This window comes from Coturnix japonica, chromosome 1 (genome assembly GCF_054131305.1).
Source record: "Coturnix japonica strain WE chromosome 1, WE-NBRP24, whole genome shotgun sequence".
Lineage (NCBI taxonomy): Eukaryota > Metazoa > Chordata > Aves > Galliformes > Phasianidae > Coturnix > Coturnix japonica.
This window is the reverse complement of record NC_140663.1, coordinates 1-27,721: the sequence shown is the minus strand read 5'-3', so window position 1 is coordinate 27,721 and position 27,721 is coordinate 1. Positions and strand designations below refer to the sequence as shown.

The 27,721-nt window shown below is 56.6% G+C and overlaps 1 protein-coding gene across 1 annotated transcript in view; it reads right to left on the bottom strand.

Moving 5' to 3' along the window:
- LOC107307744 (staphylococcal nuclease domain-containing protein 1-like) overlaps window positions 1-16,654 on the bottom strand; it is a 97,891-nt gene extending 81,237 nt beyond the window's left edge. The window contains exons 1-3 of the mRNA XM_085513628.1: window positions 16,450-16,654; window positions 12,506-12,626; window positions 6,609-6,687 (exon numbers count right to left, since the gene is read on the bottom strand). Of these exons, the coding sequence (XP_085369754.1) occupies window positions 6,609-6,687; window positions 12,506-12,626; window positions 16,450-16,629 (380 nt within the window). The 5' untranslated portion in view covers window positions 16,630-16,654. The remainder of the gene's footprint in view (window positions 1-6,608; window positions 6,688-12,505; window positions 12,627-16,449) is intronic.
- Window positions 16,655-27,721: the final 11,067 nt, after the last annotated feature.

The window sequence follows — 27,721 nt, the reverse complement described above, 5'->3', positions numbered from 1 at the left end:
AAGGAGCATGCATTGCTCAAGTGCTCTGCTCTGAGCTGCAATGCAAGGTTGCATCACAAAGAGCATGCATTGCTCAGGTGCTTTGCATCCAGCTGCAATGCAAGGTTGCATCACAAGGAGCATGAATTGCTGTGCTCCGCGCTGCAATGCAAGGTTGCATTGCTTGGGAGCACACATTGCTCAAGTGCTTTGCTCTGAGCTGCAATGCAAGGTTGCATTGCGAGGAGCATGCATTGCTCTGCTCCCAGCTGCAGTGCAAGGGGGCATGACAAGGAGCATGCATTGCTCAGGTGCTTTGCTATGAGTTGCAATGCAAGGTTGCATCACGAGGAGCATGCATTGTTCAGGTGCTCTGCTCTGAGCTGCAATGCAAGGTTGCATCACGAGGAGCATGCATTGCATTGCTCAGGTGCATTGCTCCCAGCTGCAATGCAAGGGGTAGAAAGACTTAAAGCAAAGCAGGATGCTGCAGGTTGTATTACAAGGAGCATGCATTGCTCTGCTCTGAGCTGCAATGCAAGGGTGCAACATGAGGAGCATGCATTGCTCAGGTGCTTTGCTATGAGTTGCAATGCAAGGTTGCATTACAAGGAGCATGCATTGCAAGGGTGTTGCAGTGCAACATTGCATCATGAGGAGCATGCATTGCTCTGCTCCGCGCTGCAATGCAAGGTTGCAATGCTCAGGAGCATGCATTGCTCGGGTGCTTTGCTCCCGGTTGCAATGCAAGGGTCCAGCATGAGGAGCATGCATTGCAAGGGTGTTGCAATGCAAGGTTGCATCATGATGAGCATGCGTTGCTCTGCTCCGAGCTGCAATGCACGGTTGCATCATGAGGAGCATGCATTGCTCAGCTACAAGCTGCAATGCAATGTTGCATTATGAGGAGCATGCATTGATTTGCTCAGGTGCTTTGCTCCCAGCTGCAATGCAAAGGGGGTAGAAAAGCTTGAAGCAAAGGAGGATGCAGCAGGTTGCATGATAAGGAGCATGCATTGCTCAGATGCTCTGCTCTGAGCTGCAATGCAAGGTTGCATTAGAAAGAGCAAGCATTGCTTTGCTCTGAGCTGTAATGCAAGGTTGCATGATAAGAAGCATGCATTGCTCTGCTCCGCGCTGCAACGCAAGGTTGCATGATAAGGAGCATGCATTGCAAGGGTGCTTTGCACCCAGCTGCAATGCAAGGTTGCATCACAAAGAGCATGCATTGCTCAGGTGCTTTGCTCCCAGCTGCAATGCAAGGTTGCATCACAAGGAGCATGCATTGCTCTGCTCCGCGCAGCAATGCAACGGGGCGGCATCAGGAGCAGGCATTGCATTGCAAGGGTGCTTTGCTCCCAGCTGCAATGCAAGGTTGCATCACAAAGAGCATGCATTGCTCAGGTGCTCTGCTCTGAGCTGCAATGCAAGGGGGCAGCATGAGGAGCATGCATTGCAAGGGTGCTGCAATGCAACATTGCATGATGAGGAGCATGCATTGCTCTGCGCCACACTGCAATGCAAGGTTGCGATGCTCGGGAGCATGCATTGCTCAGGTGCTTTGCTCCCAGCTGCAATGCAAGGTTGCATTACATGGAGCATGCATTGCAAGGGTGTTGCAATGCAATGTTGCATGATGAGGAGCATGCATTGCATTGCTCAGGTGCTTTGCTCCCAGCTGCAATGCAAGGTTGCATCACAAGGAGCATGCATTGCAAGGGTGTTGCAGTGCAAGGTTGCATCGTGAGGAGCATGCATTGCTCAGGTGCTTTGCTCTGAGCTGTAATGCAAGGTTGCATGATAAGAAGCATGCATTGCTCTGCTCCGAGCTGCAACGCAAGGTTGCATGATAAGGAGCATGCATTGCTCGGGTGCTTTGCTCCCAGCTGCAATGCAAGGGTGCAACGTGAGGAGCATGCATTGCTCGGGTGTTGCAATGCAAGGTTGCATCATGAGGAGTAACAATGCGAGGTTGCATGATGAGGAGCATGCATTGCTCCAAGCTGCAATGCAAAGGGGATAGAAAGGCTTAAAGCAAAGCACAATGCAGCAGGTTGCATTAGAAGGAGCATGCATTGCTCAGGTGCTTTGCTCCCAGCTGCAATGCAAGGTTGCAATATAAGGAGCATGCATTGCAATGGAAGGGGATAGAAAGGCTGAAAGCAAAGCAGGATGCAGCAGGTTGCATTAGAAGGAGCAGGCATTGCATTGCATTGCTCACGTGCTTTGCTCTGAGCTGCAATGCAAGGTTGCATGATGAGCATGCGTTGCTTTGCTGCAAGCTGCAATGCAAGGGTGCATTAGACCCATATCTCACCCCATACCCTATAGGATCCCTCCATCTCCCCCTATAGGATCCATGTATCTCACCCCATACCCTATAGGATCCCTCCATCTCACCCTATAGGATCCCTCCATCTCACCCCATATCCTATAGGGTCTATATATCTCACCCCATACCCTATAGGATCCATCTCACCATATAGGGTCCATCCATCTCACCCCATACCCTATAGGGTCCCTCCATCTCCCCCTATAGGATCCATATATCTCACCCTATAGGATCCATCCATCTCACCCCATACCCCATAGGATCCATATATCTCACCCCATACCCCATAGGATCCATATATCTCACCCCATACCCCATAGGATCCATCCATCTCACCCCATACCCCATAGGATCCATATATCTCACCCCATACCCCATAGGATCCATATATCTCACCCCATACACCATAGGATCCATCCATCTCACCCCATACCCTATAGGATCCATCCACCTCACCCCATACCCTATAGGGTCTATATATCCCACCCCATACCCTATAGGGTCCATCCATCTCCCCCTATAGGATCCATATATCCCACCCCATACCCTATAGGATCCATCCATCTCCCCCTATAGGATCCATATATCTCACCCCACACCCTATAGGGTCCATCCATCTCACCCCATACCCCATAGGATCCATATATCTCACCCCATACCCTATAGGGTCCATATATCTCACCCCATACCCTATAGGATCCATCCATCTCACCCCATACCCTATAGGATCCCTCCATCTCCCCCTATAGGATCCATATATCTCACCCCATACCCTATAGGGTCCATCCATCTCCCCCTATAGGATCCATATATCTCCCCCCATACCCTATAGGATCCCTATATCTCCCCCTATAGGATCCATCCATCTCCCCTATAGGATCCCTATATCTCCCCCTATAGGATCCCTATATCTCCCCTATAGGATCCCTATATCTCCCCCTATAGGATCCATATATCTCACCCCATACCCTATAGGATCCATCCATCTCACCCCATACCCTATAGGGTCCCTCCATCTCCCCCTATAGGATCCATATATCTCACTCCATACCCTAAAGGATCCATATATCTCACCCCATACCCTATAGGATCCATCTCCCCCTATAGGATCCATATATCCCACCCCATACCCTATAGGGTCCATCCATCTCCCCCTATAGGATCCATATATCCCACCCCATACCCTATAGGGTCCATCCACCTCACCCTATAGGATCCATATATCTCACCCCATACCCTATAGGATCCATCCATCTCCCCCTATAGGATCCATCCATCCCACCCCATACCCTATAGGGTCCGTCCATGTCACCCCATACCCTATAGGGTCCATCCATGTCACCCCATACCCTATAGGATCCATCCATCTCCCCCTATAGGATCCATCCATCCCACCCCATACCCTATAGGGTCCGTCCATGTCACCCCATACCCTATAGGGTCCATCCATGTCACCCCATACCCTATAGGATCCATCTCACCCTATAGGATCCATATATCTCACCCCATACCCTATAGGGTCCATATATCTCACCCCACACCCTATAGGATCCCTATATGTCCCCCTATATGATCCCTATACCTCCCCCTATAGGATCCCTCCATCTCACCCCATACCCTATAGGATCCATATATCTCACCCCATACCCTATAGGGTCCATCCATCTCACCCCATACCCCATAGGATCCATATATCTCACCCCATACCCTATAGGATCCCTATATCTCCCCTATAGGATCCCTCCATCTCCCCCTATAGGATCCCTATATCTCCCCTATAGGATCCCTCCATCTCCCCTATAGGATCCCTATATCTCCCCCTATATGATCCCTATATCTCCCGTATAGGATCCACCCATCTCCCCCTATAGGATCCCTATACCTGCCCCTATAGGACCCCTATACCTCCCCCTATAGGATCCCTATATCTCCCCTATAGGATCCATCCATCTCCCCTATAGGATCCCTATATCTCCCCTATAGGATCCATCCATCTCCCCTATAGGATCCCTATATCTCCCCTATAGGATCCATCCATCTCCCCCTATAGGATCCCTATATCTCCCCCATAGGATCCCTATATCTCCCCCTATAGGATCCCTATATCTCCCCTATAGGATCCCTCCATCTCCCCTATAGGATCCCTATATCTCCCCCTATAGGATCCCTATACCTCCCCCTATAGGATCCCTGTATCTCCCCCTATAGGATCCCTGTATCTCCCCCTATAGGATCCCTCCATCTACCCCTATAGGATCCCTATATCTCCCCTATAGGATCCCTATATCTCCCCCTATAGGATCCCTCCATCTCCCCCTATAGGATCCCTATATCTCCCCCTATAGGATCCTTATATCTCCCCTATAGGATCCCTATATCTCCCCTATAGGATCCCTCTATCTCCCCCTATAGGATCCCTCCATCTCCCCCTATAGGATCCCTCCATCTCCCCTATAGGATCCATATATCTCACCCCATACCCTATAGGATCCCTATATCTCCCCCTATAGGATCCCTATACCTCTCCCTATAGGATCCCTCCATCTCCCCCTATAGGATCCCTCCATCTCCCCCTATAGGATCCCTATACCTCCCCCTATAGGATCCCTATATCTCCCCCTATAGGATCCCTATATCTCCCCCAATAGGATCCCTATATCTCCCCTATAGGATCTATATATCCCACCCCATACCCTATAGGAACCCTATACCTGCCCCTATAGGATCCCTATATCTCCCCTATAGGATCCCTCCATCTCCCCCTATAGGATCCCTATATCTCCCCATATAGGATCCCTATACATCCCCCTATAGGATCCCTATATCTCCCCCTATAGGATCCCTATACCTCCCCCTATAGGATCCCTATATCTCCCCCTATAGGATCCCTATATCTCACCCTATAGGATCCCTCCATCTCACCCTATAGGGTCCATATATCTCACCCCATACCCTATAGGATCCCTATATCTCCCCCTATAGGATCCCTATACCTCTCCCTATAGGATCCCTCCATCTCCCCCTATATGATCCATATATCTCCCCCCATATCCTATAGGATCCATCCATCTCCCCTATAGGATCCCTCCATCTCCCCCTATAGGATCCATCCATCTCCCCCTATAGGATCCCTATACCTCCCCTATAGGATCCCTATATCTCCCCCTATAGGATCCATCCACCTCACCCCATACCCTATAGGATCCCTATATCTCCCCCTATAGGATCCCTCCATCTCCCCCTATAGGATCCCTATATCTCCCCCTATAGGATCCCTCCATCTCCCCTATAGGATCCCTATATCTCCCCCTATAGGATCCATATATCTCCCCCTATAGGATCCCTCCATCTCCCCTATAGGATCCCTATATCTCCCCCCATAGGATCCATATATCTCCCCTATAGGATCCCTATATCTCCCCCTATAGGATCCCTCCATCTCCCCCTATAGGATCCATATATCTCACCCTATAGAATCCCTCCATCTCCCCCTATAGGATCCCTATATCTCCCCTATAGGATCCCTCCATCTCACCCCATACCCTATAGGATCCCTCCATCTCCCCCTATAGGATCCCTATATCTCCCCCTATAGGATCCCTGTATCTCCCCCCATAGGATCCCTATATCTCCCCCTATAGGATCCCTATATCTCCCCTATAGGATCCCTATATCTCCCCCTGTAGGATCCATATATCTCCCCCTATAGGATCCATATATCCCACCCCATACCCTATAGGATCCCTCCATCTCACCCTATAGGATCCATGTATCTCACCCCATACCCTATAGGATCCATATATCTCACCCCATACCCTATAGGATCCATATAACTCCCCCCATAGGATCCCTCCATCTCACCCCACACCCTATAGGATCCCTCCATCTCCCCCTATAGGATCCATATATCTCACTCCATACCCTAAAGGATCCATATATCTCACCCCATACCCTATAGGATCCATCTCCCCCTATAGGATCCATATATCCCACCCCATACCCTATAGGATCCATCCATCTCACCCTATAGGATCCATATATCTCACCCCATACCCTATAGGATCCATATCCCCCTATAGGATCCATATATCTCACCCCATACCCTATAGGATCCATATCCCCCTATAGGGTCCATATATCTCACCCCATACCCTATAGGATCCCTCCATCTCCCCCTATAGGATCCCTATATCTCCCCTATAGGATCCCTCCATCTCCCCCTATAGGATCCCTATATCTCCCCTATATGATCCCTATATATGATCCCTATACCTCCCCCTATATGTTCCATACGTACTTGTTGGCTCTGATCCCCTCCCGTCTCGTCGCCAGCCCTTCGGCCACCAGCGACTCCGCGATGTTCTCCCCACTCGTATCTATGGGGCGAGATATGGGGCGGGGACCCACATCAGACCAACCCCACTGCCCCATAGGGAGCCCCATAGAGAGCCCCAGTGCCCCATTGCGAGCCCTATAGGGAGCCCCACTGCCCCATAGGGAGCCCCATAGAGAGCCCCAGTGCCCCATAGGGAGCCCCATAGAGAGCCCCACTGCCCCATAGGGAACCCCAGTGCCCCATAGAGAGCCCCAGTGCCCCATAGCGAGCCCCATAGAGCCCCACTGCCCCATAGGGAGCCCCATATGGAGCCACACTGCCCCATAGGGAGCCCCATAGAGCCCCACTGCCCCATAGGGAGCCCCATAGAGAGCCCCACTGCCCCATAGGGAGCCCCATAGAGAGCCCCACTGCCCCATAGGGAACCCCACTGCCCCATAGGGAGCCCCATATGGAGACACAGTGCCCCATAGGGAGCCCCATAGAGAGCCCCAGTGCCCCATAGGGAGCCCCACTGCCCCATAGAGAGCCCCAGTGCCCCATAGAGAGCCCCCCACCACCCCCAGTGCCCCATAAGGAGCCCACTGCCCCATAGGGAGCCCCATAGAGAGCCCCAGTGCCCCACAGGGAGCCCCAGTGCCCCATAGAGAGCCCCAGTGCCCCATAGAGAGCTCCAGTGCCCCATAGGGAGCCCCAGTGCCCCATAGAGAGCCCCAGTGCCCCATAGAGAGCTCCAGTGCCCCATAGAGAGCCCCATAGAGAGCCCCACTGCCCCATAGGGAGCCCCATAGAGAGCCCCACTGCCCCATAGGGAGCCCCAGTGCCCCATAGAGAGCCCCAGTGCCCCATAGGGAGCCCCATAGAGAGCCCCAGTGCCCCATAGGGAGCCCCAGTGCCCCATAGGGAGCCCCATAGAGAGCCCCACTGCCCCATAGAGAGCCCCAGTGCCCCATTGCGAGCCCTATAGGGAGCCCCACTGCCCCATAGGGAGCCCCATAGGGAACCCCAGTGCCCCATAGGGAGCCCCAGTGCCCCATAGAGAGCCCCAGTGCCCCATAGAGAGCCCCAGTGCCCCATAGGGAGCCCCATAGAGAGCCCCACTGCCCCACAGGGAGCCCCAGTGCCCCATAGAGAGCCCCAGTGCCCCATAGGGAGCTCCAGTGCCCCATAGAGAGCTCCAGTGCCCCATAGAGAGCCCCAGTGCCCCATAGAGAGCTCCAGTGCCCCATAGAGAGCTCCAGTGCCCCATAGAGAGCCCCAGTGCCCCATAGAGAGCTCCAGTGCCCATAGAGAGCTCCAGTGCCCCATAGGGAGCCCCACAGGGAGCCCCAGTGCCCCATAGGGAACCCCATAGAGAGCCCCAGTGCCCCATAGGGAGCCCCACTGCCCCATAGAGAGCCCCCCACCACCCCCAGTGCCCCATAAGGAGCCCACTGCCCCATAGGGAGCCCCATAGAGAGCCCCACTGCCCCATAGGGAGCCTCAGTGCCCTATAGGGAGCTCCATTGCCCCACAGGGAGCCCCAGTGCCCCATAGGGAGCCCCACAGGGAACCCCACTGCCCCATAGGGATCTCCCAGTGCCCCATAGGGAGCCCCACTGCCCCATAAGCAGCTCCCTGTGCCCCCTATAAGCCCCACTGCCCCATAGGGAGCTCCCCACCACCCCCACTGCCCCATAGGGAGCCCCCGTGCCCCATAGAGCACCCCAGTGCCCCATAGGGAGCCCCTGTGTCCCCTATAAGCCCCAGTGCCCCATAGGGAGCTCCACTGCCCCATAGAGAGCCCCAGTGCCCCATAGGGAGCTCCCCACCATCCCCAGTGCCCCGTAGTAAACCCTAGTGCCCCATAGGGAGCCCCATAGGGAGACCCACTGCCCCATAGGGAGCCCCAGTGCCCCATAGGGAGCCCTATAGGGAGCCCCACTGCCCCATAGAGAGCTCCAGTGCCCCATAGAGAGCCCCAGTGCCCCATAGGGAGCCCTATAGGGAGCCCCAGTGCCCCATAGGGAGCACCATAGGGAGCCCCAGTGCCCCATAGGGAGCCCCAGTGCCCCATAGGGAACCCCACTGCCCCATAGAGAGCCCCAGTGCCCCATAGAGAGCCCACCACCACCCCCAGTGCCCCATAAGGAGCCCACTGCCCCATAGGGAGCCCCATAGAGAGCCCCACTGCCCCATAGGGAGCCCCATAGAGAGCCCCAGTGCCCCATAGAGAGCTCCAGTGCCCCATAGAGAGCCCCAGTGCCCCATAGGGAGCACCATAGGGAGCCCCAGTGCCCCATAGGGAACCCCACTGCCCCATAGAGAGCCCCAGTGCCCCATAGAGAGCCCCCCACCACCCCCACTGCCCCATAAGGAGCCCACTGCCCCATAGGGAGCCCCATAGGGAACCCCACAGGGAGCCCCAGTGCCCCATAGGGAGCCCCCCACCATCCCCACTGCCCCATAGGGAGCCCCAGTGCCCCATAGGGAGCCCCATAGAGAGCCCCAGTGCCCCATAGGGAGCCCTATAGGGAGCCCCACTGCCCCATAGGGAACCCCATAGGGAGCCCCAGTGCCCCATAGGGAACCCCATAGGGAGCCCCAGTGCCCCATAGGGAGCCCCATACGGAGCCACACTGCCCCACAGGGAGCCCTATAGGGAGCCCCAGTGCCCCATAGGGAGCCCCATACGGAGACACACTGCCCCATAGGGAGCCCCATAGAGAGCCCCAGTGCCCCACAGGGAGCCCCAGTGCCCCATAGAGAGCCCCAGTGCCCCATAGGGAGCCCCATAGAGAGCCCCACTGCCCCATAGGGAGCCCTATAGGGAGACCCACTGCCCCATAGGGAACCCCAGTGCCCCATAGGGAACCCCACTGCCCCATAGAGAGCCCCAGTGCCCCATAGAGAGCCCACCACCACCCCCAGTGCCCCATAAGGAGCCCACTGCCCCATAGGGAGCCCCATAGAGAGCCCCACTGCCCCACAGGGAGCCCCAGTGCCCCATAGAGAGCCCCAGTGCCCCATAGAGAGCTCCAGTGCCCCATAGGGAGCCCCAGTGCCCCATAGAGAGCCCCAGTGCCCCATAGAGAGCTCCCATTGCCCCCTAGGGAGCCCCAGTGCACCCTATATGCCCCACTGCCCCATAGGGAGCCCCAGTGTCCCATAGAGAGACCCACTGCCCCATAGGGAGCCCCACAGGGAGCCCCCACTGCCCCATAGGGAGACCCACTTCCCCATAAGGAGCCTCAGTGCCCCATAGTGATCTCCAGTGCCCCATAGAGAGCCCCCCACCACCCCCACTGTCCCATAGGGAGCCCCAGTGCCCCATAAGGAGCCTCAGTGCCCCATAGGGAGCCCCCCACCACCCCCAGTGCCCCATAGGGAGCTCCCCACCACTCCTAGTGCCCCATAGGGACCCCACTGCCCCATAGGGAGCCCCACTGCCCCATAGAGAGCCCCAGTGCCCCATAGGGAGCTCCCCACAACCCCCATAGCTCCATGTATCCTGCCCTATAGCTCCCACCCCATATCTCCCACCCCACGTTTCCTGCCCCATGGATCTGTGTATCCCGCCCCATAACTCCTGCCCACAGCTCCTATCCCATATCTCCTGCCCCACAGCTCCTGACCCATAGCTCCTGCCCCCCCACCTCCTGCCCCACATCTCCCACCCCACATCTCCTGCCCCATAGCTCCAGCCCCATAGATCCACGCATCCTGCCCCACACCTCCAGCCCCATAGCTCCTGCCCCACATCTCCTGCCCCATAGCTCCTGCCCCACAGCTCCTGCCCCACAGCTCCCGCCCCACATCTCCATGCATCCCGCCCCACATCTCCTGCCCCACATCTCCTGCCCCATAGCTCCTGCCCCATATCTCCCACCCCATATCTCCTGCCCCACATCCCCTGCCCCACATCTCCCACCCCATATCTCCAGCCCTATAGCTCCTGCCCCACATCCCCTGCCCCATAGCTCCTGCCCCACATCCCCTGCCCCACAGCTCCAGCCCCATAGCTCCTGCCCCACATCTCCAGCCCCATAGCTCCTGCCCCACATCTCCAGCCCCATAGCTCCTGCCCCACATCTCCAGCCCCATAGCTCCTGCCCCACAGCTCCAGCCCCACATCTCCAGCCCCATAGCTCCTGCCCCACATCTCCAGCCCCATAGCTCCAGCCCCACATCTCCAGCCCCACATCTCCTGCCCCATAGCTCCTGCCCCACATCTCCAGCCCCATAGCTCCTGCCCCACATCTCCAGCCCCATAGCTCCAGCCCCACATCTCCAGCCCCACATCTCCTGCCCCATAGCTCCTGCCCCACATCTCCTGCCCCACATCTCCATGTATCCTGCCCCACATCCCCACATCTCCAGCCCCATAGCTCCTGCCCCACAGCTCCAGCCCCACATCTCCAGCCCCATAGCTCCTGCCCCACATCTCCAGCCCCATAGCTCCTGCCCCACATCTCCAGCCCCATAGCTCCTGCCCCACATCTCCAGCCCCACACCTCCAGCCCCATAGCTCCTGCCCCACATCTCCTGCCCCACATCTCCAGCCCCACATCTCCAGCCCCATAGCTCCTGCCCCACATCTCCCGCCCCACATCTCCCGCCCCACATCTCCAGCCCCATAGCTCCTGCCCCACATCTCCAGCCCCATAGCTCCTGCCCCATAGCTCCCACCCCATAGCTCCATGCATCCTGCCCCATATCTCCAGCCCCATAGCTCCTGCCCCACATCTCCAGCCCCACACCTCCAGCCCCATAGCTCCTGCCCCATAGCTCCTGCCCCATAGCTCCTGCCCCACATCTCCCTCCCCACATCTCCTGCCCCATAGCTCCTGCCCCACATCTCCAGCCCCACAGCTCCGTATCTCCCGCCCCAGATCTCCCACCCCACATCTCCCACCCCACATCCCCTGCCCCACATCTCCCGCCCCATAGCTCCTGCCCCACATCTCCCGCCCCATAGCTCCTGCCCCACATCTCCCGCCCCACATCTCCTGCCCCACATCTCCCGCCCCACATCTCCCGCCCCATAGCTCCTGCCCCACATCTCCCGCCCCATAGCTCCTGCCCCACATCTCCCGCCCCATAGCTCCTGCCCCACATCTCCCGCCCCATAGCTCCAGCCCCACATCTCCTACCCCACATCTCCTGCCCCACATCTCCCGCCCCACATCTCCCGCCCCACATCTCCCGCCCCACATCTCCCACCCCACATCCCCTGCCCCACATCTCCCGCCCCACATCTCCAGCCCCATAGCTCCTGCCCCACATCTCCCACCCCACATCCCCTGCCCCACATCTCCCGCCCCACATCTCCTGCCCCACATCTCCCGCCCCATAGCTCCATGTATCCCGCCCCACATCCCCAGGCCTCCCGCCCCATAGCTCCAGCCCCACATCTCCCGCCCCACATCCCCTGCCCCACAGCTCCATGTCTCCCGCCCCACATCCCCACACCTCCTGCCCCACATCTCCATGTCTCCCGCCCCACATCTCCCGCCCCACATCCCCACACCTCCTGCCCCACATCCCCACGCCTCCCGCCCCACATCTCCCGCCCCACATCCCCACACCTCCCGCCCCACATCTCCAGCCCCACAGCTCCATGTATCCAGCCCCATAGCTCCAGCCCCACATCCCCTGCCCCCCATCTCCCGCCCCACATCCCCACACCTCCTGCCCCATAGCTCCATGTCTCCCGCCCCACATCTCCCGCCCCACATCCCCACACCTCCTGCCCCATAGCTCCATGTCTCCCGCCCCACATCTCCCGCCCCACATCCCCACATCTCCCGCCCCATAGCTCCATGTCTCCAGCCCCACATCTCCCGCCCCACACCCCCACCCCTCCCGCCCCATCTCACCTTTCCCCAGGTAGACGTTCCCGTACTCCCGCCCTTGGGGCGTTTTATACTCGACAGTGAAACAAACCTCCTTCCCGATCAGCTTCCGGCGCAGGAACTCGCGGGCGGGGAAAGCCCAGGGCTGGGACAAAGGACACGGACACACTGAGCCCCATAGAGCCTGCCCCATAGATCAGTGTGCCCCATAGAGCCTGCCCCATAGAGCCTGCCCCATAGATCATAGCATGCCCCATAGATCAGTGTGCCCCATAGAGCCTGCCCCATAGATCAGTGTGCCCCATAGAGCCTGCCCCATAGATCAGTGTGCCCCATAGAGCCTGCCCCATAGATCAGTGTGCCCCATAGATCACACTGTGCCCCATAGAGCCTGCCCCATAGATCAGTGTGCCCCATAGATCATACTGTGCCCCATAGAGCCTGCCCCATAGATCAGTGTGCCCCATAGAGCCTGCCCCATAGAGCCTGCCCCATAGATCACACTGTGCCCCATAGAGCCTGCCCCATAGATCAGTGTGCCCCATAGAGCCTGCCCCATAGATCACACTGTGCCCCATAGATCACACTGAGCCCCATAGAGCCTGCCCCATAGAGCAGTGTGCCCCATAGAGCCTGCCCCATAGATCACACTGTGCCCCATAGATCACACTGTGCCCCATAGAGCCTGCCCCATAGAGCCTGCCCCATAGATCAGTGTGCCCCATAGATCACACTGCGCCCCATAGATCCTGCCCCATAGATCACAGTGCGCCCCATAGATCAGTGTGCCCCATAGAGCCTGCCCCATAGATCCTGCCCCATAGATCACAGTGTGCTCCAAAGAGCCTGCCCCATAGATCAGTGTGCCCCACAGATCACATTGTGCCCCATAGATCCTGCCCCATAGATCACAGTGTGCCCCATAGATCAGTGTGCCCCATAGATCAGTGTGCCCCATAGAGCCTGCCCCATAGATCAGTGTGCCCCATAGATCAGTGTGCCCCATAGATCAGTGTGCCCCATAGAGCCTGCCCCATAGATCAGTGTGCCCCATAGATCAGTGTGCCCCATAGATCAGTGTGCCCCAGAGAGCCTGCCCCATAGATCAGTGTGCCCCATAGAGCCTGCCCCATAGAGCCTGCCCCATAGATCAGTGTGCCCCATAGAGCAGTGTGCCCCATAGAGCCTGCCCCATAGATCACACTGTGCCCCATAGAGCCTGCCCCATAGAGCCTGCCCCATAGATCAGTGTGCCCCATAGATCAGTGTGCCCCAGAGAGCCTGCCCCATAGATCAGTGTGCCCCATAGATCACATTGTGCCCCATAGAGCCTGCCCCATAGATCAGTGTGCCCCATAGAGCAGTGTGCCCCATAGAGCCTGCCCCATAGATCAGTGTGCCCCATAGAGCCTGCCCCATAGATCACACTGTGCCCCATAGAGCCTGCCCCATAGAGCCTGCCCCATAGATCAGTGTGCCCCATAGATCACACTGCGCCCCATAGAGCCTGCCCCATAGATCAGTGTGCCCCATAGATCAGTGTGCCCCAGAGAGCCTGCCCCATAGATCAGTGTGCCCCATAGATCACATTGTGCCCCATAGAGCCTGCCCCATAGATCAGTGTGCCCCATAGAGCAGTGTGCCCCATAGAGCCTGCCCCATAGATCAGTGTGCCCCATAGAGCCTGCCCCATAGATCACACTGTGCCCCATAGAGCCTGCCCCATAGAGCCTGCCCCATAGATCAGTGTGCCCCATAGATCACACTGCGCCCCATAGAGCCTGCCCCATAGATCAGTGTGCCCCATAGATCAGTGTGCCCCATAGATCAGTGTGCCCCAGAGAGCCTGCCCCATAGATCAGTGTGCCCCATAGATCACATTGTGCCCCATAGAGCCTGCCCCATAGATCAGTGTGCCCCATAGAGCAGTGTGCCCCATAGAGCCTGCCCCATAGATCAGTGTGCCCCATAGAGCCTGCCCCATAGATCACAGTGTGCCCCATAGAGCCTGCCCCATAGATCACACTGCGCCCCATAGATCCTGCCCCATAGATCACAGTGTGCCCCATAGAGCCTGCCCCATAGAGCCTGCCCCATAGATCAGTGTGCCCCATAGATCACAGTGTGCCCCATAGAGCCTGCCCCATAGATCAGTGTGCCCCATAGATCACAGTGTGCCCCATAGAGCCTGCCCCATAGATCACAGTGTGCCCCATAGAGCCTGCCCCATAGAGCCTGCCCCATAGATCACACTGCGCCCCATAGAGCCTGCCCATAGATCAGTGTGCCCCATAGAGCCTGCCCCATAGATCACAGTGCGCCCCATAGATCACAGTGTGCCCCATAGAGCCTGCCCCATAGATCAGTGTGCCCCATAGAGCCTGCCCCATAGATCACACTGTGCCCCATAGAGCCTGCCCCATAGATCAGTGTGCCCCATAGAGCCTGCCCCATAGATAATGGCTGTGCCCCATAGATCACAGTGTGCCCCATAGATCACACTGCGCCCCATAGAGCCTGCCCCATAGATCAGTGTGCCCCATAGAGCCTGCCCCATAGATAGATCACACTGTGCCCCATAGAGCCTGTCCCATAGATCACACTGTGCCCCATAGATCATGGCTGTGCCCCCCCCCCCGCCTCAGCCCCATAGGTTGGATATAGCCCCCCCCAGCCCCATAGGAGGGATATAGCCCCCCCAAGCCCCCCCATCCCCATAGGGAAGATATAGACCCCCCCCATCCCAGCCCCATAGGAAGGATATAGCCCCCCCCAACCCCCCCCAGCCCCATAGGGAAGGTATAGACCCCTCCCCATCCCAGCCCCATAGGGGGTATATAGGGTCCCCCTCCCCCCCAGCCCCATAGGTTGGATATAAACCCCCCCCCAGCCCCATAGGAGGGATATAGGGGTCCAATGTCACCCATAGGGGGGATATAGGCCCCCCCCCATCCCCATAGGTTGGATATAGCCCCCCCACACCCCCCCCAGCCCCATAGGGGGGATATAGTCCCCCCTCAGCCCTATTAGGGGGGTTATAGGGACCCCCCCCAGCCCATAGGTTGGATATAGACCTCCCCAGCCCCATAGGAGGGATATAGCCCCCCCCCAAATCCCATATGAGGGTATATAGCCCCCCCCCAGCCCCATAGGGGGGATATAGGGCCCCCCCCCATCCCCATAGCTTGGATATAGCCCCCCCTCAGCCCCATAGAAGGGATAAAGGGACCCCCCCCATCCCCATAGGTTGGATATAGCCCCCCCCAGCCCCCCCAGCCCCATAGGGGGGGTATAGGGACCCTCCCCCCCCAATCCCATAAGAGGGTATATAGCCCCACCCTCCAGCCCCATAGGAGGGATATAGGACCCCCCCAGCCCCACAGGGGTCCAATATCACCCATTTGGGGAGGGGGTCACATCTCAATCCCCCCCCCATCTCCCATAGGTTGGATACAGCCCCCCCCATCCCCATAGGGGGGGATACAGCCCCCCCCAGCCCCATAGGTTGGATATAGCCCCCCCCAGCCCCATAGGAAGGATATAGCCTCCCCCATCCCAGCCCCATAGGGGGGATATAGCCCCCCCCCAACCCCCCTCAGCCCCATAGGGAAGATATAGACCCCCTCCACCCCAGCCCCATAGGGGCTATATAGGGTCCCCCCCCCCCAGCCCCATAGGTTGGATATAGCCCCCCCCCAAATCCCATATGAGGGTATATAGCCCCCCCCCAGCCCCATAGGGGGGATATAGGGCCCCCCCCCATCCCCATAGGTTGGATACAGCCCCCCCCATCCCCATAGGGTTCTATAGCCCCCCCCATCCCCATAGGGTTCTATAGCCCCCCCCATCCCCATAGGGTTATATAGCCCCCCCATCCCCATAGGGTTCTATAGCCCCCCCCCATCCCCATAGGGTTCTATAGCCCCCCCCATCCCCATAGGGTTCTATAGCCCCCCCATATCAGGCACCTCATCGGGGGTCTCCTTGGCGTCGTGCCCCCCCCCCGCTCTCCGTGCCAGGCTCCCCGCCCTGATGTTGCTCAGGTTGATTTGTCTCTCGGGGGGGGGGCCACCGCGGGGCTGCCCACGGACAATGATGGCGCAGCCCGACAGCACCTGGGGGGGGCACAGAACATACATATAATACATTGTAATATATAGAATATAGAGCAACACACAGGCACCAACCAGCCACCCCCCCCCCCATTAAACCCTATTATAACGCCCACCCCCCCCCCCCATTAAGCTCCATTATATTGCCCACCCCCCCCACCCACCTCCCCCATTAAGATCTATTACAGTGCACCCCCCACTAAGCTCTATTACAGGCCCCCCCCCCATTAAACTCTATTACACTGCCCACCCCCCATTAAGCTCCATTATATTGCCCACCCCCCCATTACAATGCCCACCCCCGCCATTAAACTCTATTACAAAGCCCCCCCCATTACAATGCCCCCCCCATTAAGCTCTATTACATTGCCCCCCCCCCATTATACTGCCCCCCCCCATTAAACTCTATTATAATGCCCCCCCATTAAGCTCTATTACAGGCCCCCCCCCCATTAAACTCTATTACACTGCCCACCCCCCCCATTAAGCTCCATTATATTGCCCCCCCCCATTAAGCTCCATTATAATGCCCACCCCCCCATTAAACTCTATTACAGTGCCCCCCCCATTACAATGCCCCCCCCCATTAAGCTCCATTATAATGCCCACCCCCCCCATTAAGCTCTATTACAGTGCCCCCCCCATTAAGTTCTATTACGATGACCCCCCCCATTAAGCTCTATTATAGGGCCCCCCCCATCCCATTAATCTCTATTACAAAGCCCCCCCCCATTACAATGCCCACCCCCCCCATTAAGCTCCATTATACTGCCCCCCCCATTAAGCTCCATTACACTGCCCCCCCCATTAAGCTCCATTATATTGCCCCCCCACACACCCCCCCCATTAAGCTCCATTATATTGCCCACCCCCCCATTAAACTCTATTACAATGCCCCCCCCCATTACAATGCCCCCCCCATTAAGCTCTATTACATTGCCCACCCCCCCCATTACAATGCCCCCCCCATTAATCTCTATTACATTGCCCCCCCATTAAGCTCTATTAGACTACCCACCCCCCCCATTACAATGCCCACCCCCCCCATTAAACTCTATTACAATGGCCCCCCCATTAACCTCTATTACAGGGCCCCCCCCATTAAGATCTATTACATTGCCCACCCCCCCATTACAATGCCCACCCCCCCATTAAGCTCTATTACAGTGCCCCCCCCCATTAAGCTCCATTATATTGCCCACCCCTCATTAAACTCTATTACAAAGCCCCCCCCCATTACAATGTCCCCCCCATTACACTGCCCACCCCCCCATTAATCTCTATTACAAAGCCCCCCCGCCATTAAACTCTATTACACTGCCCACCCCCCCATTAAGCTCCATTATATTGCCCACCCCCCATTAAACTCTATTACAAAGCCCCCCCCCCATTATAATGCCCACCCCCCCCCATTAAACTCTATTATAATGCCCCCCCCATTAATCTCTATTACATTGCTCCCCCCATTAATCTCTATTACATTGCCCCCCCCATTAATCTCTATTATAATGCCCCCCCCCATTAAGCTCTATTACATTACCCCCCCCATTACAATGCCCACCGCCCCCATTACAATGCCCACCCCCCCCATTAAACTCTATTACAATGCCCCCCCCATTAAGCTCCATTATATTGCCCCCCCCATTAAACTCTATTACAAAGCCCCCCCACATTACAATGCCCACCCCCCCATTAAGCTCCATTATATTGCCCAACCACACACCCCCCCCATTAAGCCCTATTACAGTGCCCCCCCCATTAAGTTCTATTACGACGACCCCCCCCATTAAGCTCTATTATAGGGCCCCCCCATCCCATTAATCTCTATTACAAAGCCCCCCCCCCATTACAATGCCCACCCCCCCCATTAAGCTCCATTATACTGCCCACCCCCCCATTAATCTCTATTACAGGCCCCCCCCCCATTAAACTCTATTACAAAGCCCCCCCCCATTAAACTCTATTACACTGCCCACCCCCCCATTAAGCTCCATTATATTGCCCACCCCCCCATTAAACTCTATTACACTGCCCACCCCCCCATTACACTGCCCACCCCCGCCATTAAACTCTATTACAAAGCCCCCCCCCATTACAATGCCCCCCCCATTAAGCTCTATTACATTGCCCACCCCCCCCATTATACTGCCCCCCCCATTAAACTCTATTATAATGCCCCCCCATTAAGCTCTATTACAGGCCCCCCCCATTAAACTCTATTACACTGCCCACCCCCCCCATTAAGCTCCATTATATTGCCCCCCCCATTAAGCTCTATTACAACGACCCCCCCCATTAATCTCTATTACAGGGCCCCCCCATCCCATTAATCTCTATTACAAAGCCCCCCCCATTACAATGCCCACCCCCCCATTAAGCTCTATTACAGGGCCCCCCCATTAAACTCTATTACAAAGCCCCCCCCCCCCATTAAACTCTATTACACTGCCCACCCCCCCATTAAGCTCCATTATATTGCCCACCCCCCCATTAAACTCTATTACATTGCCCACCCCCCCATTACAATGCCCACCCCCGCCATTAAACTCTATTACAAAGCCCCCCCCCATTACAAAATGCCCACCCCCCCATTAAACTCTATTATAACGCCCACCCCCCCATTAAGCTCCATTATATTGCCCCCCCCATTAAGCTCCATTACACTGCCCCCCCCATTAAGCTCCATTCTATTGCCCACCCCCCCATTAAACTCTATTACAAAGCCCCCCCCCATTACAATGCCCCCCCCCATTAAGCTCTATTACACTGCCCACCCCCCCCCATTAAGCTCCATTATATTGCCCGCCCCCCCCATTAAGATCTATTACAGTGCCCCCCATCCCATTAATCTCTATTACAAAGCCCCCCCCATTACAATGCCCACCCCCCCCATTAAGCTCCATTCTATTGCCCACCCACACACCCCCCCCATTAAGCTCTATTACAGTGCCCCCCCATTAAGTTCTATTACGATGACCCCCCCCCCCCCATTAAGCTCTATTACAGGGCCCCCCCCAACCCATTAATCTCTATTACAAAGCCCCCCCCCATTACAATGCCCACCCCCCCCATTAAGCTCTATTACATTGAACCCCCCACCCCATAGCAGGGCCCAGACCCCATATAGGAGGACCCCAGACCCATATAGTGCCCCATAAGTGACCCTATATGGGGTGACCCCCCCATAGCAGGGCCCAGACCCCATATAGGAGGACCCCAGACCCATATAGTGCCCCATAAGTAATACTATATGGGGTGACCCCCACATAGCAGGGCCCTGACCCCATAGATGAGGACCCCAGACCCACATAGTGCCCCATAAGTGACCCTATATGGGGTGACCCCCCCCCATTGCCCCATAGCAGGGTCAAGACCCCATAGATGAGGACCCCAGACCCACATAGTGCCCCATAAGTGACCCTATATGGGGTGACCCACCCCATAGCAGGGCCCAGGCCCCATATAGGAGGACCCCAGACCCACATAGTGCCCCATAAGTGACCCTATATGGGGTGACCCACCCCATAGCAGGGCCCAGACCCCATATAGGAGGACCCCAGACCCATATAGTGCCCCATAAGTGACCCTATATGGGGTGACCCACCCCATAGCAGGGCCCAGGCCCCATATAGGAGGACCCCAGACCCACATAGTGCCCCATAAGTGACCCTATATGGGGTGACCCACCCCATAGCAGGGTCCAGACCCCATATAGGAGGACCCCAGACCCATATAGTGCCCCATGAGTGACCCTATATGGGGTGACCCCCCCCCCTCATTGCCCCATAGCAGGGTCAAGACCCCATAGATGAGGACCCTAGACCCACATAGTGCCCCATAAGTGACCCTATACGGGGTGTCCTCCCCCCCATTGCCCCATAGCAGGGTCTAGACCCCATATAAGGGACCCCAGACCCACATAGTGCCCCATAAGTGACCCTATATGGGGTGACCCCCCCATAGCAGGGTCAAGACCCCATAGATGAGGACCCCAGACCCATATAGTGCCCCATAAGTGACCCTATATGGGGTGACCCCCCCCATAACAGGGCCCAGACCCCATATAGGAGGACCCCAGACCCACATAGTGCCCCATAAGTAACACTATATGAGGTGTCCCCCCCATAGCAGGGCCCTGACCCTATAGATGAGGACCCCAGACCCACAGACCCCATGTAGGGTGAGGACCCCAGACCCACACAATGCCCCATAAGTGACCCTATATGGGGTGACCCCCCCCACACTGCCCCATAGCAGGGTCAAGACCCCATATAGGAACCCAGACCCACATAGTGCCCCACAAGTCACCCTATAGGTGTCCCCCCCCCACCCCATAGCAGGGTCCAGACCCCATATAGGGGACCCCAGACCCACATAGTGCCCCCCAAGTGACCCTATATGGGGTGACCCCCCCATAATAGGGCCAAGTCCCCATAGATGAGGACCCCAGACCCACAGACCCCATATAGGGTGAGGACCCCAGACCCACATAGTGCCCCATAAGTGACCCTATATGGGGTGACCCCCCCATAACAGGGTCCAGACCCCATAGATGAGGACCCCAGACCCATATAGTGCCCCATAAGTGACCCTATATGGAGTGACCCCCCCATAGCAGGGCCCAGACCCCATATAAGGGACCCCAGACCCACATAGTGCCCCATAAGTGACCCTATATGGGGTGACCCCCCCCATTGCCCCATAGCAGGGTCAAGACCCCATATAGGAGAACCCCAGAGCCACATAGCACCCCCCAAGTGACCCTATATGGGGTGTCTCCCCCCATTGCCCCATAGCAGGGTCCAGACCCCATAGATGAGGACCCCAGACCCACAGACCCCATATAGGGTGAGGAGCCCAGACCCACATAGTGCCCCATAAGTGACCCTCTATGGGGTGACCCCCCCATAGCAGGGCCCTGACCCCATAGATGAGGACCCCAGACCCACATAGTGCCCCATAAGTGACCCTATATGGGGTGTCCTCCCCCCCATTGCCCCATAGCAGGGTCTAGACCCCATAGATGAGGACCCCAGACCCACATAGTGCCCCATAAGTGACCCTATATGGGGTGAACCCCCCCCTCATTGCCCCATAGCAGGGTCAAGACCCCATAGATGAGGACCCCAGACCCACATAGTGCCCCATAAGTGACCCTATATGGGGTGACCCCCCCCATAGCAGGGCCCAGACCCCATATAGGACTCCAGACCCATATAGTGCCCCATAAGTAACACTATATGGGGTGACCCCCACATAGCAGGGCCCAGACCCCATATAGGAGGACCCCAGACCCATATAGTGCCCCATAAGTGACCCTATATGGGGTGTCTCCCCCCATTGCCCCATAGCAGGGTCCAGACCCCATAGATGAGGACCCCAGACCCATATAGTGCCCCATAAGTGACCCTATATGGGGTGACCCCCCCATAGCAGGATCCAGACCCCATATAGGACCCCAGACCCACATAGCACCCCCAAGTGACCCTATATGGGGTGTCCCCCCCCACAGCCCCATAGCAGGGCCGAGACCCCATATAGGAGGACCCCAGACCCACAGACCCCATATAGGGTGAGGACCCCAGACCCACACAATGCCCCATAAGTGACCCTATATGGGGTGACCCCCCCCATAGCAGGGCCCAGACCCCATATAGGAGGACCCCAGACCCACATAGTGCCCCCCAAGTGACCCTATATGGGGTGTTCCCCCCCACACCACCCCATAGTAGGGTCCAGACCCCATATAGGGTGAGGAGCCCAGACCCACATAGTGCCCCATGAGTGACCCTATATGGGGTGACCCCCCCCCCTCATTGCCCCATAGCAGGGTCAAGACCCCATAGATGAGGACCCCAGACCCACATAGTGCCCCATAAGTGACCCTATATGGGGTGACCCCCCCATAGCAGGATCCAGACCCCATATAGGACCCCAGACCCACATAGCACCCCCAAGTGACCCTATATGGGGTGACCCCCCCATAGCAAAGCCCAGGCCCCATATAGGAGGACCCCAGACCCACATAGTGCCCCATGAGTGACCCTATATGGGGTGACCCCCCCCATTGCCCCATAGCAGGGTCCAGACCCCATATAGGAGGACCCCAGACCCACATAGTGCCCCATAAGTGACCCTATATGGGGTGTCTCCCCCCATTGCCCCATAGCAGGGTCCAGACCCCATAGATGAGGACCCCAGACCCACATAGTGCCCCATAAGTGACCCTATATGGGGTGACCCCTCCATAGCAGGATCCAGACCCCATATAGGACCCCAGACCCACATAGTGCCCCATAAGTGACCCTATATGGGGTGTCCTCCCCCCCATTGCCCCATAGCAGGGCCAAGACCCCATATAGGAGGACCCCAGACCCACAGACCCCATATAGGGTGAGGACCCCAGACCCACATAGTGCCCCATAAGTGATCCTATATGGGGTGACCCCCCCATAGCAGGGCCCAGACCCCATAGATGAGGACCCCAGACCCATATAGTGCCCCATTAGTAACACTATATGGGGTGATCCCCCCATAGCAGGGCCCTGACCCCATATAGGGGACCCCAGACCCATATAGTGCCCCATAAGTGACCCTATATGGAGTGACCCCCCCCATTGCCCCATAGCAGGGCCCAGACCCAATATAGGAGGACCCCAGACCCACACAGTGCCCCATAAGTGACCCTATATGGGGTGACCCACCCCATAGCAGGGCCCAGACCCCATATAGGAGGACCCCAGACCCATATAGTGCCCCATAAGTGACCCTATATGGAGTGACCCCCCCATAACAGGGCCCAGACCCCATATAGGAGGACCCCAGACCCATATAGTGCCCCATAAGTGACCCTATATGGAGTGACCCCCCCATAGCAGGGCCCAGACCCCATATAGGAGGACCCCAGACCCATATAGTGCCCCATAAGTGACCCTATATGGGGTGACCCCCCCCATAGCAGGGCCCAGACCCCATAAAGGAGGACCCCAGACCCATATAGTGCCCCATAAGTAACACTATATGGGGTGATCCCCCCATAGCAGGGCCCTGACCCCATATAGGGGACCCCAGACCCATATAGTGCCCCATAAGTGACCCTATATGGGGTGACCCCCCCCCATTGCCCCATAGCAGGGCCCAGACCCCATACAGGAGGACCCCAGACCCATATAGTGCCCCATAAGTGACACTATATGGGGTGACCCCCCCCATAGCAGGGCCCAGACCCCATATAGGAGGACGCCAGACCCCATATACTGCCCCCCAAGTGACCCTATATGGGGTGACCCCCCCCATAACAGGGCCCAGGCCCCATATAGGGGACCCCAGACCCATATAGTGCCCCATAAGTAACACTATATGGGGTGTCCCCCCCATAGCAGGGCCCAGACCCCATATAGGGGACCCCAGACCCATATAGTGCCCCATAAGTAACACTATATGGGGTGATCCCCCCCATAGCAGGGCCCTGACCCCATATAGGGGACCCCAGACCCATATAGTGCCCCATAAGTAACACTATATGGGGTGTCCCCCCCCATAGCAGGGCCCTGACCCCATAAAGGAGGACCCCAGACCCACAGACCCCATATAGGGTTAGGACCCCAGACCCACATAGTGCCCCCAAGTGACCCTATATGGGGTGTCTCCCCCCATTGCCCCATAGCAGGGTCCAGACCCCATAGATGAGGACCCCAGACCCACATAGTGCCCCATAAGTGACCCTATATGGGGTGACCCCCCCATAACAGGGCCCAGACCCCATATAGGAGGACCCCAGACCCACAGACCCCATATAGGGTGAGGACCCCAGACCCATATAGTGCCCCCCAAGTGACCCTATATGGGGTGTCCCCCCCCCATTGCCCCATAGCAGGGGTCTAGACCCCATATAAGAGGACCCCAGACCCACATAGTGCCCCATAAGTGACCCTATATGGGGTGACCCCCCCCACTGCCCCCCATAGGGACACAATAGACACAGCCCGGGGCACTGAGTTCAGTCCTTAAGGATCCCTCAGTGTAATTAACTGTAATTAACTGTCATTAACTGTCATTAACCACAGGGATTAATTAATAAAGCAACGGGAGCTGAGTCCAATGGGGGGGGGGGGGAACCCCACGCTATGGGGCCACCATCACGCTATGGGGCACCCCATAACCCTATAACCCCATCTATGGGGCCACCATCACGCTATGGGGCCACCCCATAACCCTATAACCCCACGCTATGGGGCCAGTGCCATCACTCTATGGGGCCACCATCACGCTATGGGGCACCCCATAACCCTATAACCCCACGCTATGGGGCGAGTGCCATCACTCTATGGGGCACCCCATAACCCCATCTATGGGGCCACCCCACACCCCCATAACCCCATAAACTCTATGGGGCCACCATCATCCTATGGGGCCACCCTATAACCCCTTGCTATGGGGCCACCCCAGAACCCCATAACCCCATCTATGGGGCCACATTGTCATTCTATGGGGCCACCATTGCGCTATGGGGCCACCCCCACCCCATAACCCCATGCTATGGGGCCAGTGCCATCATCCTATGGGGCCACCCCATAACCCCTCACTATGGGGCCACCCCATAACCCCCCATTATGGGGCCACCATCATCCTATGGGGCCACCCCACATCCCCATAACCCCATAAACTCTATGGGGCCACCATCACTCTATGGGGCCACGTTGTAATGCTATGGGGCCACCATTGTCCTATGGGTCCCCCCCCACCCCATAACCCCATCTATGGGGCCACCATCATTCTATGGGGCCACCCCATAACCCTATAACCCCACGCTATGGGGCCAGTGCCATCACTCCTATGGGGCCACCATCACGCTATGGGGCCACCCCATAACCCTATAACCCCACGCTATGGGGCCAGTGCCATCACTCTATGGGGCACCCCATAACCCCATCTATGGGGCCACCCCACACCCCCATAACCCCATAAACTCTATGGGGCCACCATCATCCTATGGGGCCACCCCATAACCCCTCGCTATGGGGCCACCCCAGAACCCCATAACCCCATCTATGGGGCCACCATCATCCTATGGGGCCACCCTATAACCCCTTGCTATGGGGCCACCCCAGAACCCCATAACCCCATCTATGGGGCCACATTGTCATTCTATGGGGCCACCATTGCGCTATGGGGCCACCCCCACCCCATAACCCCATGCTATGGGGCCAGTGCCATCATTCTATGGGGCCACCCCATAACCCCACATTATGGGGCCACCATCATCCTATGGGGCCACCCCACATCCCCATAACCCCATAAACTCTATGGGGCCACCATCACTCTATGGGGCCACGTTGTAATGCTATGGGGCCACCATTGTCCTATGGGTCCCCCATAACCCCATCTATGGGGCCACCCCATCAATCTATGGGGCCACAATCATGCCATGGGGCCACCCCATAACCCCATAACCCCACGTTATGGGGCCACCATCATGCTATGGGGCCACCCCACATCCCAATAACCCCATAAACTCTATGGGGCCACCATCACTCTATGGGGCCACGTTGTCACACTATGGGGCCACCATCACTCTATGGGGCCACACTGTCATGCTATGGGGCCACCATTATGCTATGGGTCCCCCCACACCCCATAACCCCCATCTATGGGGCCACCATCATTCTATGGGGCCACCCCATAACCCCATGCAATGGGGCCAACATCATGCTATGGGGCCACCATCTGTCCCCATAACCCCATCTATGGGGCCACCCTATAACCCCACAACCCCATAACCCCATCTATGGGGCCACCCTATAACCCCACAACCCCATAACCCCATCTATGGGGCGACCCTATAACCCCACAACCCCATCTATGGGGCCACCCCATCCCTCTATGGGGCCACCCCATAACCCTATAACTCCATAACCCCATAACCCTATAACCCCATAACCCCATAACCCTATAACCCTATAACCCCATAACCCCATCTATGAGGCCACCCCATAACTCCATCTATGGGGCCACCCCATAACCCCAAACCCCATAACCCCAATATAACCCCATATAACCCCATATAACCCCATATAACCCCATACTATATCCCTCCATATAACCCCATATAATCCCATATAACACCCTATATCCCATGTAATCCCATATAACCCCCCTATATCCCCCATATAACCCCATATAACCCCATATCCCCCCTATAACCCCATATAACCCCTTATACCCATATAACCCCATATAATCCCCATATAACCCCCTATAACCCCCCATATAATCCCATATAACCCCATATATCCCCCATATAACCCCTATAACCCCCCTATATCCCCCATATAAACCCATATAACCCCCTATATCCCCCATATAACCCCATATAATCCCATATAACCCCATATATCCCCATATAACCCCCTATAACCCCCCTATATCCCCCATATACCCCATATAACCCCCTATATCCCCCATATAATCCCATATAAACCCCCTATATCCCCCATATAATCCCATATAACCCCCTACATCCCCCATATAATCCCATATATCCCCCTATATCCCCCATATACCCCATATAACCCCATATAACCCCCCTATATCACCCATATAACCCCATATAACCCCTATATCCCCCATATAACCCATATAACCCCATATCCCCCCTATAACCCCATATCCCCCATATAACCCCATATATCCCCATATAACCCCATATAACCCCATATAACCCCATATCCCCCCATATAACCCCCTATAACCCCCTATATCCCCCATATAATCCCATATAACCCCCTATATCACCCTTATACCCCATATATCCCCATATAACCCCCTATAACCCCCTATATCCCCCATATAATCCCATATAACCCCATATAATCCCATATAACCCCCCATATCCCCCCTATATCCCCCATATAATCCCATATAACCCCCTATATCTCCCATATAACCCATATAATCCCATATAACCCCATGTAATCCCATATAACCCCCTATATCCCCAATATAACCCCATATATCCCCCATGTAATCCCATATAACCCCCTATATCCCCCATATAACCCCCCCATATCCCCCATATAATCCAATATAACCCCCCTATATCCCCCATATAACCCCCTATATCTCCCAT